Source organism: Diabrotica undecimpunctata, chromosome 8 (genome assembly GCF_040954645.1).
Source record: "Diabrotica undecimpunctata isolate CICGRU chromosome 8, icDiaUnde3, whole genome shotgun sequence".
Taxonomy (NCBI): Eukaryota; Metazoa; Arthropoda; class Insecta; order Coleoptera; family Chrysomelidae; genus Diabrotica; species Diabrotica undecimpunctata.
In genome coordinates, this window is record NC_092810.1 from 16,407,910 (window position 1) to 16,421,212 (window position 13,303).

The following is a 13,303-nucleotide window of genomic DNA, read 5'->3' on the forward strand; positions in this document are numbered from 1 at the left end:
AAATGCACCGCCTTATAAAGGTCAGTGTATTTTTATCGAGTGTATGTTACAAGAAATGAACCTTGTATCCGTAATGAAAACAAAAATTGACGGACGGAGATGTATATACCATGCGTTGTTGCCAATTTTAGTGCTTTATGTAGTCTAATCCAAAACTAAACGTACTGTATATAGCCCATAATAACATAGGGGCTGAAACATACTCCATGGTCCATCAAATTAAAATCAATGTACCCCAGAGTAGTCCAGTATATGACTTTTTTCTGCTCAGATTTTTTTTATATGCACGGATTTGCTTGAATTTTTCACAATAGGTAGAAAGTAGCTCAAAGATCAAGATCTATCTATGCCAATACGTACTGTTCCTTCGAGGGTGGTTACCATTATCTCCGTAAAAAAATTATCAAAAAAAAACTATGGTAGATGCTAGAATAGTGAATCCTAAGACAAAAATGTTCTTTAGAGTGTTAACTTATACACAATTTACGATTGGCCAATTGATTTGGAAATGCACATATATCGATACGAAAGAAAGTGTATAAAAAGAGTGCATTTTTCAAGCCAAGACAGTCTAGTCTTGCTCCGGCTCCCACATAGGGTCTGCTATACCCTGGAAGCCCCCGATCACGGGGCTATGCTCCCTACTCGTCCTTAGACTCTTTTGCTTGGACCTTTCTACTACCAAATTGTGTTTTATTGTAAGATATTACCTAGTCCACCAAATTGGAACAGAAACGCAGAGGAAACTTCGATTGGGCTGGTCGAAGCCCTCTGCATAGCACCTAGGGAGCAAATACGGGTTAATTCTTACCAAGACCCAAACCTCCTTATGGTGACAAGGTGACCATAGTTGGTAGTTTCTTTCCTAGGTGTCGTAGTTACCTTACTGGACTTGTCATCCTAGCCTTTTATATAGATAGACATGATCACATTTAATTATGCTCTTTATTAAATAAAATATCTATTAATAAATAAATAAATATTTCCACTAACACTGGTAAAAAGATATTCGCTCATTATATGGCAGGTACACCAAACAGGATTGACTTGAGAATCCTAGAAGATTATACTGACAGGTTTTCCAAGTTCCTGCTCATTCCATGGCTGGTAAACCGAATAGTTCTGGCTCGAACTGCGTAAGAGAATCCAAAACGAGAGTAGCAGGTTTCTAAGTTCCTCGGAAATATGGGGCTCTGGTACCATCACAGCTTGCATACCTGCACTGACGGCTCCTCGTATCCCACTCGGGGCATCTTCAAAAACGAGACACTGAAAATAAAAACATTAGAGAAAACTTGAATTAAAAATCCATAAAATTATACAGAATCAAGAGTTTGACATCCGTTAGTGACTAACTCAAATATTCAATGTTCTAACAAGAAAACGCCTAACACAAAAATGCTTTTTGTGAAAAAATTCGAATTTTACCTTTTCGATATTCGATAACTATTTACAGCAGTTATTACCGCGAAATTACTGGAAAATCTCTTAGCACCAGGTTATTTTTTCGGTTTTAGAAACACATGATAATCACTGAGGGCCACATCAAGGAAATAAGAAGAATTTAAGAGTAAGTCAAAAAGTATTTCACTTATTTATATTATATTCATATATAAATAAAAAAATATATCCCAGACACGCTGATCGATCTTTTAACACTTCACTGGCTACTATAGTAAAATTCATTAACCGATGCAGGAAGATGTAAACATTACCACGTGTAGGCCTGCAACAGGGCCGCATTTGGGATTATCTTTTTGTTTAGTCAGAATATATATTATCTTATAAAATACGAAATTTATATTTTAATTTTGCAAAAGTGCTCGATAAAGAACCTGAATGTTTTAGTTGATATCCGATAATAGGAACCATTTATACAGGGCGAAAAACCCAAGAATTTATTTTCTTTGCCAACAATTTTATGTATAGAGTGCCTGCAAAAAATATAAGTTTTATTTTTAATTTTTACTATACTTAGTTATTTGTACAATTCTAAAAAGTTTCATAATAATAATAACCAAAAAAATACTTATTACTCAATTATGTTGAAATAATATATACCTATATATATATATATATATATATATATATATATATATATATATATATATATATAATTATATATAATTATATATAATTATATATAATTATATATAATTATATAATTATTAATAAGTCGTGACTCGTCACTGTTAAATTATCTAAATCTGAAAACTTTGGGGAATGCATATGTAGGTACTATAAATATGTCATCAGAACAAAACGTAAAGTCTATAAGCTCTCATCTTTTGATGATATTCTCTTCGCCACATCACAATGTCGTCTCTATCTAGTAAAAGAGCGTTTCTTCCCCTACGTTTGTATTGAAAATTAAGTTTTTCAATATTCGGTAAAATGTGGTTTTCGAAAAATTTGGCAAATCAGGGTCATAGTTCACCTTCTTTAAAACCTTATCAACGGTGGGTATTTCGTTGCTCATAAAAAAATTATGAACCAGTCTTCTAATGGCATTTTTGTCAAAATCATCAATTTTGTCAAACTTCTTTTTCCGGGTCAGACATACTTTTGGTCCAGCGAATTGACGATTCGTTTTGTATTTCTTTATCACCGTAAACACACTTCTATCACAAACTCCAACTTTATCAGCCACTTTTTTCACAATATCTTCAACCACTAACCCGGGATTTTCTTGTCTTTCACATTTAAAAACATTTAAAATGATTTCTTTAACTTCAACGCTAAGAGGGCTTCTTTTACTTCGTTTTCAAGGAGGACTCCATGTATTTTCAACCAATTCATCAGCAGAATCAGTGGATGACATTTTTGGTTTCAATATCAGTTATTGAAATACGTGGTTATTGTTACAGTAATCACAATCACGTATAGATAGGGTCGTTATACAAATAAAAATATATACTTAAATAGTTTTAAATCGCACAAAAAATAATTGCTAATTCAACATTAACAGCATAAATATAATTTATTGTCCTTTAACCATCAAGATGACTAAAAATATACTCACAAATCGATTCAAATTACAAAATTTCAATACCGAAATATAATACCTACTTAAATCCTGTCCGAACCTGTATGAGTTTCGACGACGTCGGCAGTAACGAAATAAAGATGGACATTTCGGTTAGTTTTTAAATATTCTTGAAGAACTGTTACTTGCATGTATGCATAAAATATTCATTAATTTTATGAATCGGATTATTTTTTTACTTAATACTTATGTATTCAGTGATAAAAATAATTTATATACTATGCAATAAACACTAATAGTTGAGAAAATAAAAAAATTAATAAAGTGAGTTTTTTTTCTCTCGACGGCGACAATGCGAGCTGTCTGACATTCGAACCTAAGAGCGCTATTTATTTTTAACGCAAAAGGACTTCGACATTATTTCGCTTATCTAGATTGAAAACTCAGATATTATTTTAAAATCATATAACAGGAAAAGAAAAAAAAAGTTTCGCTTATCGGTATTTACCAATGTAAATAAACAATTTGATTATGTTTATGGGGGATAAAGGGGTAGAATGCGAAAACATGGAGTTGATTCCAGTTTACTTCAATTAGTCTCTTCTACTCAAATCCGACTCTCACCTTCAAACTGGTGTCCCCTGTAAACCGAGCATCCTAACTGGAGATCCGGTATCCAACCTAGCGAGAACTGACGAGAGCGGGTGAACTAGCCCTCCGAAAAGGGGGTTTGGCGTTGGGTTAACTACCCAACCCTGGAAAAAAAAACCTTTTGTTATAAGAGCTACAAAGAAAGAAACTGGGCTGTCTAACCTACGACGAACTCGCAAACGAAATAAGGATAATGATTTAAAAATTTGCACTTGGAACGTAAGAAGCTTTTATCAGCCTGCAGCCACGGCTCTACTCATACAAGAAATGAATAAAGCCAAAGCAGATATCATTGCTCTCCAGGAAATGAGGTGGATTAGCTCAGGCATAAAAAAAAATAACTGCAATACTTACAATACTTACATCGACAACATACTTTTGACTTACGTTTTAAATTAATTAGTATAAATTGAACAATCAGAGGGATACAATAAGTATAACTCAAATAAAACCATCAGATACTCACATCGGAAGGATTAGGATTGTCTGAAAATCTAGAAGCACATACTAAAAAGATATCTGGAGCTGGTTTTCCATTTTTAACTGCTGGATCCGAGCTACCGCATACTATGTGATGGAACAATTTAAAAATATCTTGATGATTTTTACTTTTTATTTTCGTCGCTTCTTGGGAAGCTGATGTAGCCACGGCAATGGGAATACCTTTCTCGTGGAGATGTTTAACAAGTTCTAAAATAATAAACATGTTATTCTATCTATTAAAATGAAAATCCTGTTAACACAACAAATAATAAAATTAAAATAAATAAATTATTTCGAAAGTTTTTTTTTATTTTTCGACCTAATCTTCCTTATCTCAATCGAAACGTTTTTCCAACGTTTAGCTTGAGATATAGAATATGGTGCCTTAAATAGAAAAGAATAGAAACAGAGGACGGAGAGACGGAGGCAGCTGGAAAAAAATCTGTTATATATAAAAATAAACTGGAACACGAAAAGAGATCCTTATGCAATTTGGAGAATATAGATATAATCGTTTTCATCGTTCTTGGCGTGTGCGTGTAAAAACACTTGCAATAAGTTGTTTCATCTGTCTTTCCTTGTCTAAGCTCGATTCGTTTACCTCCTCCAGTGGCGGAGCAAAATGTAGCATGTCAAACGAAATAATAGTTATAAAAGAAAATTAAAAATTATTTTTCATTAAATTTCTAATAACGGAATATACGTTTAAATTGCGAAGAAGTATTTTTCTAGCTTACAGTACAATAGGACAGGATATAACGAAAAGTACATTTTAAAAAGATTTTGAAATATACCCAAAAAAGTGTTAATTATTTAACTCACTTTAATTAAAAAATGATACAGATTTTTTAAGTTTTAAGCACTGTAGCGAATTCTGAACTGTTACAACGTACTGACCTTGATTAGCTAATCAGTCAGCGTCTTCACTAAACCTGTCTTCATCATTGGAATCTTCCGCCAAATCGATGATAATCCTACTTTCATTTTCATCATATGTAACACAACTCGCCCACACTGCAGGTATTGCCTCAGCTAATGCATCGCCCCAAACTTTTTTCACTGTTTCATCTCCACGTCCATGTTCTCCAATATGACGATCATAGTATTGTTTAGAAATGCCCCAGACCAACTCAATCGGATTATATTGACAGTGATATGGAGGCAATCTCAAAACCTGATGCCCATGTTCTTGGAGTAGCTCGTCTATAACGTACCTGGTATTTTGTGGTTTATTCTGGCGACAAAGACTCAATAGCTCTGTCTTGCCCGAATCGTCGTCAAAAATTATTTTTTTCGCTCGTAACCATTCTTGTAAGTCCGATTTTTTCCAACTGGCATTCGGTAACTTTTCTATTCAAGAGCTATGGTATGAGGCATTATCCATAATAATTAGAGATGGTTCCTCCAACATTGGTATCAGCTTTTCGGAGACCCACTTTTTAAAAGACTCTTTATCCATAGAATCATGATAGTCTGCACTCTTCAATTTCGTAGAAAACAGTAATCCAGCATCTTTAACAAATCCTTGCCTACTTCCGGCATGTAAAACAACAAAGTGTTTACCTGTATTTTCGTGTCCTTTTCTGATGCTTTTCACACAGTCATCTTGCCAAGTATGTTTATATGCCCCTTTTAGGAATATCCATGTTTCATCTAAAAAACGAACTGAAGTGGGCTTGGACTTAAAAAATTTCTCATATAATGCCTCAAAAAATACAGTCGTTTGGAGACAATACATGGTTTCTCACATAGCACTCGTCTACTATTTTCTAGTTTGTATGAAAACCCACAATTTTTCATAAGACGCCACAAACTTGTATCAGAACCGTCATAGAGATGCTTGTTTCTTAATTGTGTATTTATAACTTTAATTGTAACGTGCTCTCCTTTTGCTTTCATGCCATACAGTACATTTCTAATCTCTCCTTTTATAGTATCGCTGACATCATTAGTCTTTTTTTTGTACATTACGTGACTCTCCTGGTGTAGTAAGAGCTGTCCCTGTCTTGTATTCACTCTTTATTCTTGTCACTGTGCGAAGACTGATTTTCAAAGCGTCCGCTACTCGTTCATGTACCGATGATAACGAAAGCAAAGGTCCGTTTTTTTCTTTTTCTTTTTTAAAACACTCCAATAGATGAACTACACATTGTCGCATTTTTCCTGTTATCGTTTTTCCCGGAATTTTTTTTATTAAATAGAACAATTAGTTATTCACAACAAAAAATAATAAGTAAAACTGTTCGGAACAAATTCCAACAATGACTGACTAAAATCGACTAAAAAAACATAAAATATCAATGGTAATTGCTACAATTATAAACCTATTAGCCAGCTCATTCAAGAACAATGCCACAAGTCATTATTGCAATGGGTATCGGAAGAGAGAGAGTTAATTTATAATAAACTGGAATTTTTATGGTGTCGAGAGTATTATTTTATGTAATGGAATTCCACACAGTAAGAACTCAAACTATTAATTAATTAAAAACTGTTTACTTATAAAAACTATTTCATTAGCTACTTCAAACCTGCACAGATCAGGGTAACATGTTAAAAAAAAAACACGTCACTGCCAGCTATCTGTATTCGTAAAGAGGCCGAACTTATCACCGACACCGTATCGGCCAAACGCATCGGTGTTATTGCTACAATACTGGGAGACGTGAGTGGTCTCTTCATTCCCTTCTCATCGCACTTTACCATGACGAACGTGACTCGCACAATTGAATTACGCATCTGTGTATCAGAGAGAGACGAATATTAAAAATTCCGTAGTAGCTTATTTCAGGCATACGCCAAGAACGATGAAAACGAGTATAGTATTATTTGAGATACTGAAATTGAAATGCCAAAAACCTCAGGAAAGATCTGGTAGTTGACAAACAGAGTTCAAGAAAATAAAGAAGGGAAAACTATATAGCGGTAAGAAAATTGATTGTACATAGATCATCAAAACTATAAGGTTACAAAGGAAGCGAAACTATAGAACAGTGGACCTCACATCTGACGAACCAGCGCACAAACTGGATTTCGTTTACTTAAAAGTCGACACACCTACCACTTTAAACCTTATTCTGGCTTACTGTCAGTAGCGATTATACATGTACATTTGTAATTGTTTGTTTCTTGTGTCTGTATTTGCAAAGTGACTGGTGATTTGGATAATGTCTGCCATTGTGGAAAATAAAGGTAAAAGTTTTGATCCGTAAAAGTGCAGTTCACATTACTGTAGCCCATTAGAATCGTGTAACACAGTATATAATTGCTTACTTATTACGGTTATTACTTAATATGGTTATCTAGTGGACTAATTAAGTAAGAAAAAAAGTAATCTGTATAATATTTACTTACCTTTAGCACCAGGTAACAGCTCTGTGTGTGCAAGTTCTGTTTCTTGGTTTTTCCTGAATAATACCAGAAATTCTTCAGGAGTAATAGGTAATCCTAATTCTTGCACAACTATTTTGGCTGTGTCTGGTTCACGGGTACCTAACACTTTATGTTGACATTCTTCGGTATATCTTTTACCATATAGTTTGGCAATATCATCAATAATTTTTTTATAAATGGATTCAGACTCTGCAAAGATATAGTGATATATAGTACTTGTGATAGTCAGCAATAGGTGTCTGAAGATAAACATAACAAACAAAGAAAACACAAAAATATTGTATCAAAAAGGATATACACTCGGGACTATACAATTCAGTTTATCAAGCAATATTATGGACAGACGCATCAGTATAAAAATAGAGGAAAAAAATAAATTTTGTGTAACCTTTTCCTTTTGGCTAGGTCTAGGTTTTCAGGTCGGGCAAACACCCTATAAAATCAATCATCTGACCCGAAGACACGCTTATATCTGCCAATAAACATAAATGTTGAAATCTATTTCTATTGTATTCCCGACTTCATAGTGAAAAAAGCAAATAAAGAAATATTGACACCAAATGTGAAAAATGTCCGAAATTTACATATAAAATTAGAGTTTATATCGCGATCTCTCAATTAAAAATAAACTATAATAGTATATGCATTGTAAGTATAATTATTTTAAGTTAGTTTAAGGAAAAATATTGAAACTCAGGCAACACTGTAACGAGGAATTGTAAGTTACCTACATTTGGCGCAAATCATCAACATAATTTTAAAAATAACTATGTACAGGATAACAGATTATGAAAATATTAAACATTATAAAGTGTTTAAAGAAAATAGGTACATAAGTAGACATTATCTTCCAAGTGGTTAATTTGCTAGTATAGACACATTTTAAAGTGCCTATGGTATTATAATCCCATATAAACATAATATTTAAACAACTGAATAGCAGATAATTCGAAATTATTAAATAATTATATTCTCTTACCTATTAAGGTTCCATCCATGTCGAAAATAACGTGTGTCACTTTTTTAAATTGCATTTTTGGCTATTTCCCACAAATAACGAAGGTGAAATAGGAAATTCCGGTGTCTGATACGGAAAATATAAGCTTGTCCTCTCTACGACCTTGCTGGCAACTCCGTAACTCACTGATTGATAACTCTGATGTCACAAAAATTTTCAAATCTGATATTACGATCACAAAAACGGTAGAATAACTGGAATAAATAGATCTAATAAAAGAATCAATCCGCTTCTTAACCTTGCTCTTGTATGTAACCTAGGTCTAGGTCAGGCACATGCACATGCGTGCCGTTTTGCATAATACACGTGTACGCTTTCGTCATATTGATTTAAGGGATATATTTGACCGTGGTTAGTTTAATTCCAATGAGAAACAGTAATAATGATCGAAAGTGGCAAATTGTATTTTTTGTTAGAATCCCCATAATAAATCTATTCACGCGTAGGCGTAGTATATACTCTCTTATCTATGTATTATACTAAAGAATTAGATAATCAAATTATTTTAAATCTTGTAACTTGACGTGGGTACGAACGAACGACTTGCCCCGAAGTTTCCAGCGGCCAATCACGTGCGACCAGATGGTAAAAGAGAGAAGAGAGTAAAAGTAGTCAACTCGAAAATTTACATGTGTCTAAACTTGCATACTTTTACAAGCACTATATAAAGAACTATTTTTAATTTTTTTTATTTCTAAATTGAAGCACAATTACCATTTGGTATCTATTAATTAATATAATAATGTATTTGTATATTTCTACTCTATATATCTGTTATTCTTATGGATAGATACTTCACAAATATACCTACCTAATAGTGAAATTATTAGTCCTGTCTAAGAATTTATTAATTTACAAATAGGCTATTGAATATGTTAAAAAAATAGGGCTAAAAGGAACTACAATCTTAAAGAGGATTTATTATTTTATATGGTCAATGGACCACCAAATATGAAAAAACCTCAAAGTGCTACCATTTAAACGGGTGCGCTTTTGAGGAAGGGTTGAATTTGTTATGCACTAGGGTGCATTTGGGTGAATTCTATGTAGTTTTCGTACATATAGTCACCTTTTACCAATGACGGCTCGTGGCTTTAGAGACAAGGTCGGCAAGGTTTTTTTGTCTCCTCAGATAGGTATAACGTCTAATAAAAAGACTTCAATCATCATTTTTAAGATTTTTTGTTTTTTTTTTGTTTTTTCCTATAAATTTAGAACCTAAACATGTTTATGAATTAACTTTAGTCTACGCGTTGTTTGGAAGTAGCAGAATGGGTTATAACGTCATCGTAAAATTTTTTAGAGTTTTGGAGAAATTTTAAAAGATTTTTTTTCTATTGACATTTGAGACAAGCTTGACATTCTCTCTTGTTTCATGCTGTTTTGACAATAAGTTTTTATTCTTTTGAGACAAGAGAAATCTCGTTCATTTGATGCAGAAGTTGGTGGTATCTAATGAGAGAATTAATGACAATAATTTATTAATTTCGGTAACAGTTTGTTGTAATGAATTGCAGTATTTAAAATTATACATATCTTGTAACTTATTCCACCTTCCGAAAATATTTTTATCAGCATATAAAACTTTTAATTCATTTTCTAATTTCATTTTATTCAAGAATGATGGATAATTTTTAATTAACATGTCTAATAAATATCTTGGAAATTCTTTGGCGTAACTTTTATATTTTGAATCGTCAAAGAGGTCAAAAATTTGCAAATCTTTAAAATTCGAAAAACGAGTACCTATTTGCATAATCCAAAATTTCAAAATATACTCGTTTTTCGAGATCTGTTTTTATGTGTCATGCCTCTGTCTTTTTTGGGGTTTCGGAAATATCAAGCGAGTCAACATCAATGTTAAAAGAGTAATCATTTAATTAAGTTTTCAAACCGATTGCTTCACGGATCGAGATATCATCATTTTCAAAATCGTCGCATTCAATAAAAAAATCAAAAACTTTCAAAAGCTGTTCACGAAAACTGCTACAGTGAAAACTAACCGAGATTTAAAATTCCATCGCGTGTGACAAACTGTTGGCATTTTTTTCGAAACAAACTGTTCTAAAACATTGTCAACTCACCGACGTTGATGCATAAAAGGGCACATATAAGACAATTCCTTTATGAGATTGCCATTTTTTGTCGCCATAAACAGCGCATAAGTGCGTTTGTGCCTAAAAACAACCATAGGTTTTGTAAATAACATTATATTGCCTCTTTCGTTTGACATCGCCAAATATATATTAATTTTTTTCACAGAACTAGATTTTTAAACATATTGTTGCTGGCACCACCTATTGGACGTTTAATATAACCTTTATTGTTGTCCAGGTCGCAGAACAGAAACTAGGTTTTGTCATTTGTCATTGATATTTCGGTTACAGTCGGTGTTAGGTGTCGGTAAAGCAGTAATTTGTTTATTGCGATTGCGGCCCAAGCAAGCCTGTTTTCTAGATGTTTTTTTACTTAGTTCAGCATGATTATAGATATCACTATTCTTTTCTACGGATTTGAATACTGATAAATATACCATTTCTGAATACAAAGAAAAACGGAGTAAACGTTGAAAATGAACAGTTTCCTCAACAGTCAACCCGGCCCTAGCCGGCCTCCCTCAGGTACTAATACTACTAATTCTCCAAGAGCAAGACTTCGTCTTCGTCCTAATCACGGTCCTAATCTTGGTTTTGCTAATGACTATGATTATCAAAATCAGCAACAATTTTCAAAATCTGATATGAATAGGGGTTTCACCAACCACAGAGGTTCACAAAATTATACTATTTATCCAAGTGGTGTCACTTTCCCTCCCTATAATTTCAATCCAAATCAAGGAAAACAAAATGAACAATCGAACAATAGATATAACAGAGGTAAACGTGATTATCATAAAAACAAACCTCCGAACAGGCCAGAAAATCGAACAGCAAAGAGAAGTGATAATTGTAGCAGACAGGATGTACCGCATCAAGGACCTACCTCACTTCGAGAAAAGAAAGATATCCAAGAAGTTTCTGAAAATTTTAAGAGTCCTTCAGAAACTATGACCATTGAAGGTGCCCATTGTAAATTATATAAGTGCCCCAATTGTTTACTTCTCTTTGATTGTATAAGTAAGTATACCTATATTATATTTTTAAAGTCCTTTATATTTTACTATTTTCGATTTGGAAATGCACGACAGCAGTGTTTAGCAAAACATTACGATGGCCTAATACTCTTCATTATTAATATGGTTTTTGTCTCAGATTTGTACAAGAATTTATGAAAATAATATGACCAACTTGACAAACTTAAACTTAGCAGTAGAAAACATGAATTTACTCTACCGTAGAGAAATATTTCTTTTTTTCTCCCCTTCCTTTTACCCTAACAGGGTGTCGGATGTATAGAAATATAAATAGGTTAATATGTCTTTTTTTCACATTAGCATCAACATTACTACACTTCTTATTTCTCAAAGAAACTGTAACTTTCTTTCTCTGCTATGACATGTCTTGTAGCTTTTTGCCAATTGTCAGATGAAATTTTTCATGGAATCATTTGGTAGTTGGGTCACATCATTTTGAGCTCAGATTAGTTTGGATGTTTAGTTCACAATGATAAGGTGGTATTCACAATACGTAACTCCAAGTTCTTCTACTACTTCATCTACAACATAAAATTAGCTTACAACTTAAATTTTGGTGAATGCAATAGCTCTTTATTGAGTATTTCCTCTATGTATGTATGAGATATGTATTACTCATAATTAATATGCTGTATAACTTTTAGCACGTCTAAATTCAGTTGTTGGAAGGGTACCACTCATATTAACATGCCAGCATACAGTCTGTCAAGAATGTATTCCAAAAATGGCAAAGAACCATTCTGTTGTGTGTCCAATTTGTAAGGATACTTCAAAGTTACCTACAGGATATAAGTACAGCAATCTACAAGATACATTTTCTCCAAATTTTTTTTTGGTTGGAACCATTTTGTGGCTGAAATCTTATGGAAATAACAGAAGTAATATATCACTAGCACCTGTAACTGGCACTGATTTGAAAAGTGAAATTATATCTCCTATATCGTCCTCTATTTCAAAACACAATGCAGAAAGTAAGTATTAATTTTTTAAAGGTTAATATGGTAAAAATCATTGAATTATATGACTGAGCTCAGTCATACACTTTAATAATTTGAAGCATTATAATTTGCACAGTTTATAGATATGTCTGCTTTAAATAATTTTACCACAATCTCTTAGATTTGTTTTTTGCTGCCTCTTTTTATTTGATAAGTTTTTTGAGAAATTTGTCTCTTTTTCAGCGTTTCTTCCGGATAAGAACAACAAATGGCATTTATGCTAATAATATTCATCAAACTGTAAAATATAACAGGTGACAATCTTTTCGTTATTCACAATACACTGTAAGACATGTAAATAAATTATCTACAGTATCAACCTGTTCTTTTGTTTGATTATAATATATTATTAGTGTCAATTTCATTTTTGTTGTGCACAGAAGATAATAAAATTACTGACTTGCTTTTAAGCAGTACTTTAGAAGTTATCTCTATTTTTTTTAAATACAAATTTATTTTTTATCTTTCGATGTATGTAAAAGAATTTCTTGAGACTTATTTTTGTTATTCTAAGCAGTGTAACATAAGCAATGTAAATTTCTTCTCCAACAAATATGTTTATGATGAAATGCTGGTATAAAAGCTATCCATTATTATTTTTTTTTGAGAAGAACTTGAAACAAAATTATTTCATCCGTTAT

General features: G+C 32.6%; 2 protein-coding genes across 3 annotated transcripts in view; one reads left to right on the forward strand and one right to left on the reverse strand.

Annotated features, from left to right (window-relative positions):
- Positions 1-928: 928 nt before the first annotated feature.
- LOC140447215 (probable pseudouridine-5'-phosphatase) lies at positions 929-8,785 on the reverse strand. The gene is given in 5 exon segments (XM_072539731.1): positions 929-1,164; positions 1,167-1,269; positions 4,104-4,327; positions 7,475-7,702; positions 8,493-8,785. Coding segments are annotated over 5 exon segments (681 nt in total). The 5' UTR covers positions 8,548-8,785; the 3' UTR covers positions 929-1,093.
- Positions 8,786-10,907: 2,122 nt separating this feature from the next.
- The window catches only part of LOC140447216 (RING finger protein 17-like), a 40,017-nt gene continuing 37,621 nt past the window's right edge, over positions 10,908-13,303 (forward strand). For both annotated transcript variants that reach the window (XM_072539732.1, XM_072539733.1), the window contains exons 1-2: positions 10,908-11,647; positions 12,309-12,635. In XM_072539732.1, the coding sequence (XP_072395833.1) occupies positions 11,104-11,647; positions 12,309-12,635 (871 nt within the window). In that variant the 5' untranslated portion in view covers positions 10,908-11,103. The remainder of the gene's footprint in view (positions 11,648-12,308; positions 12,636-13,303) is intronic.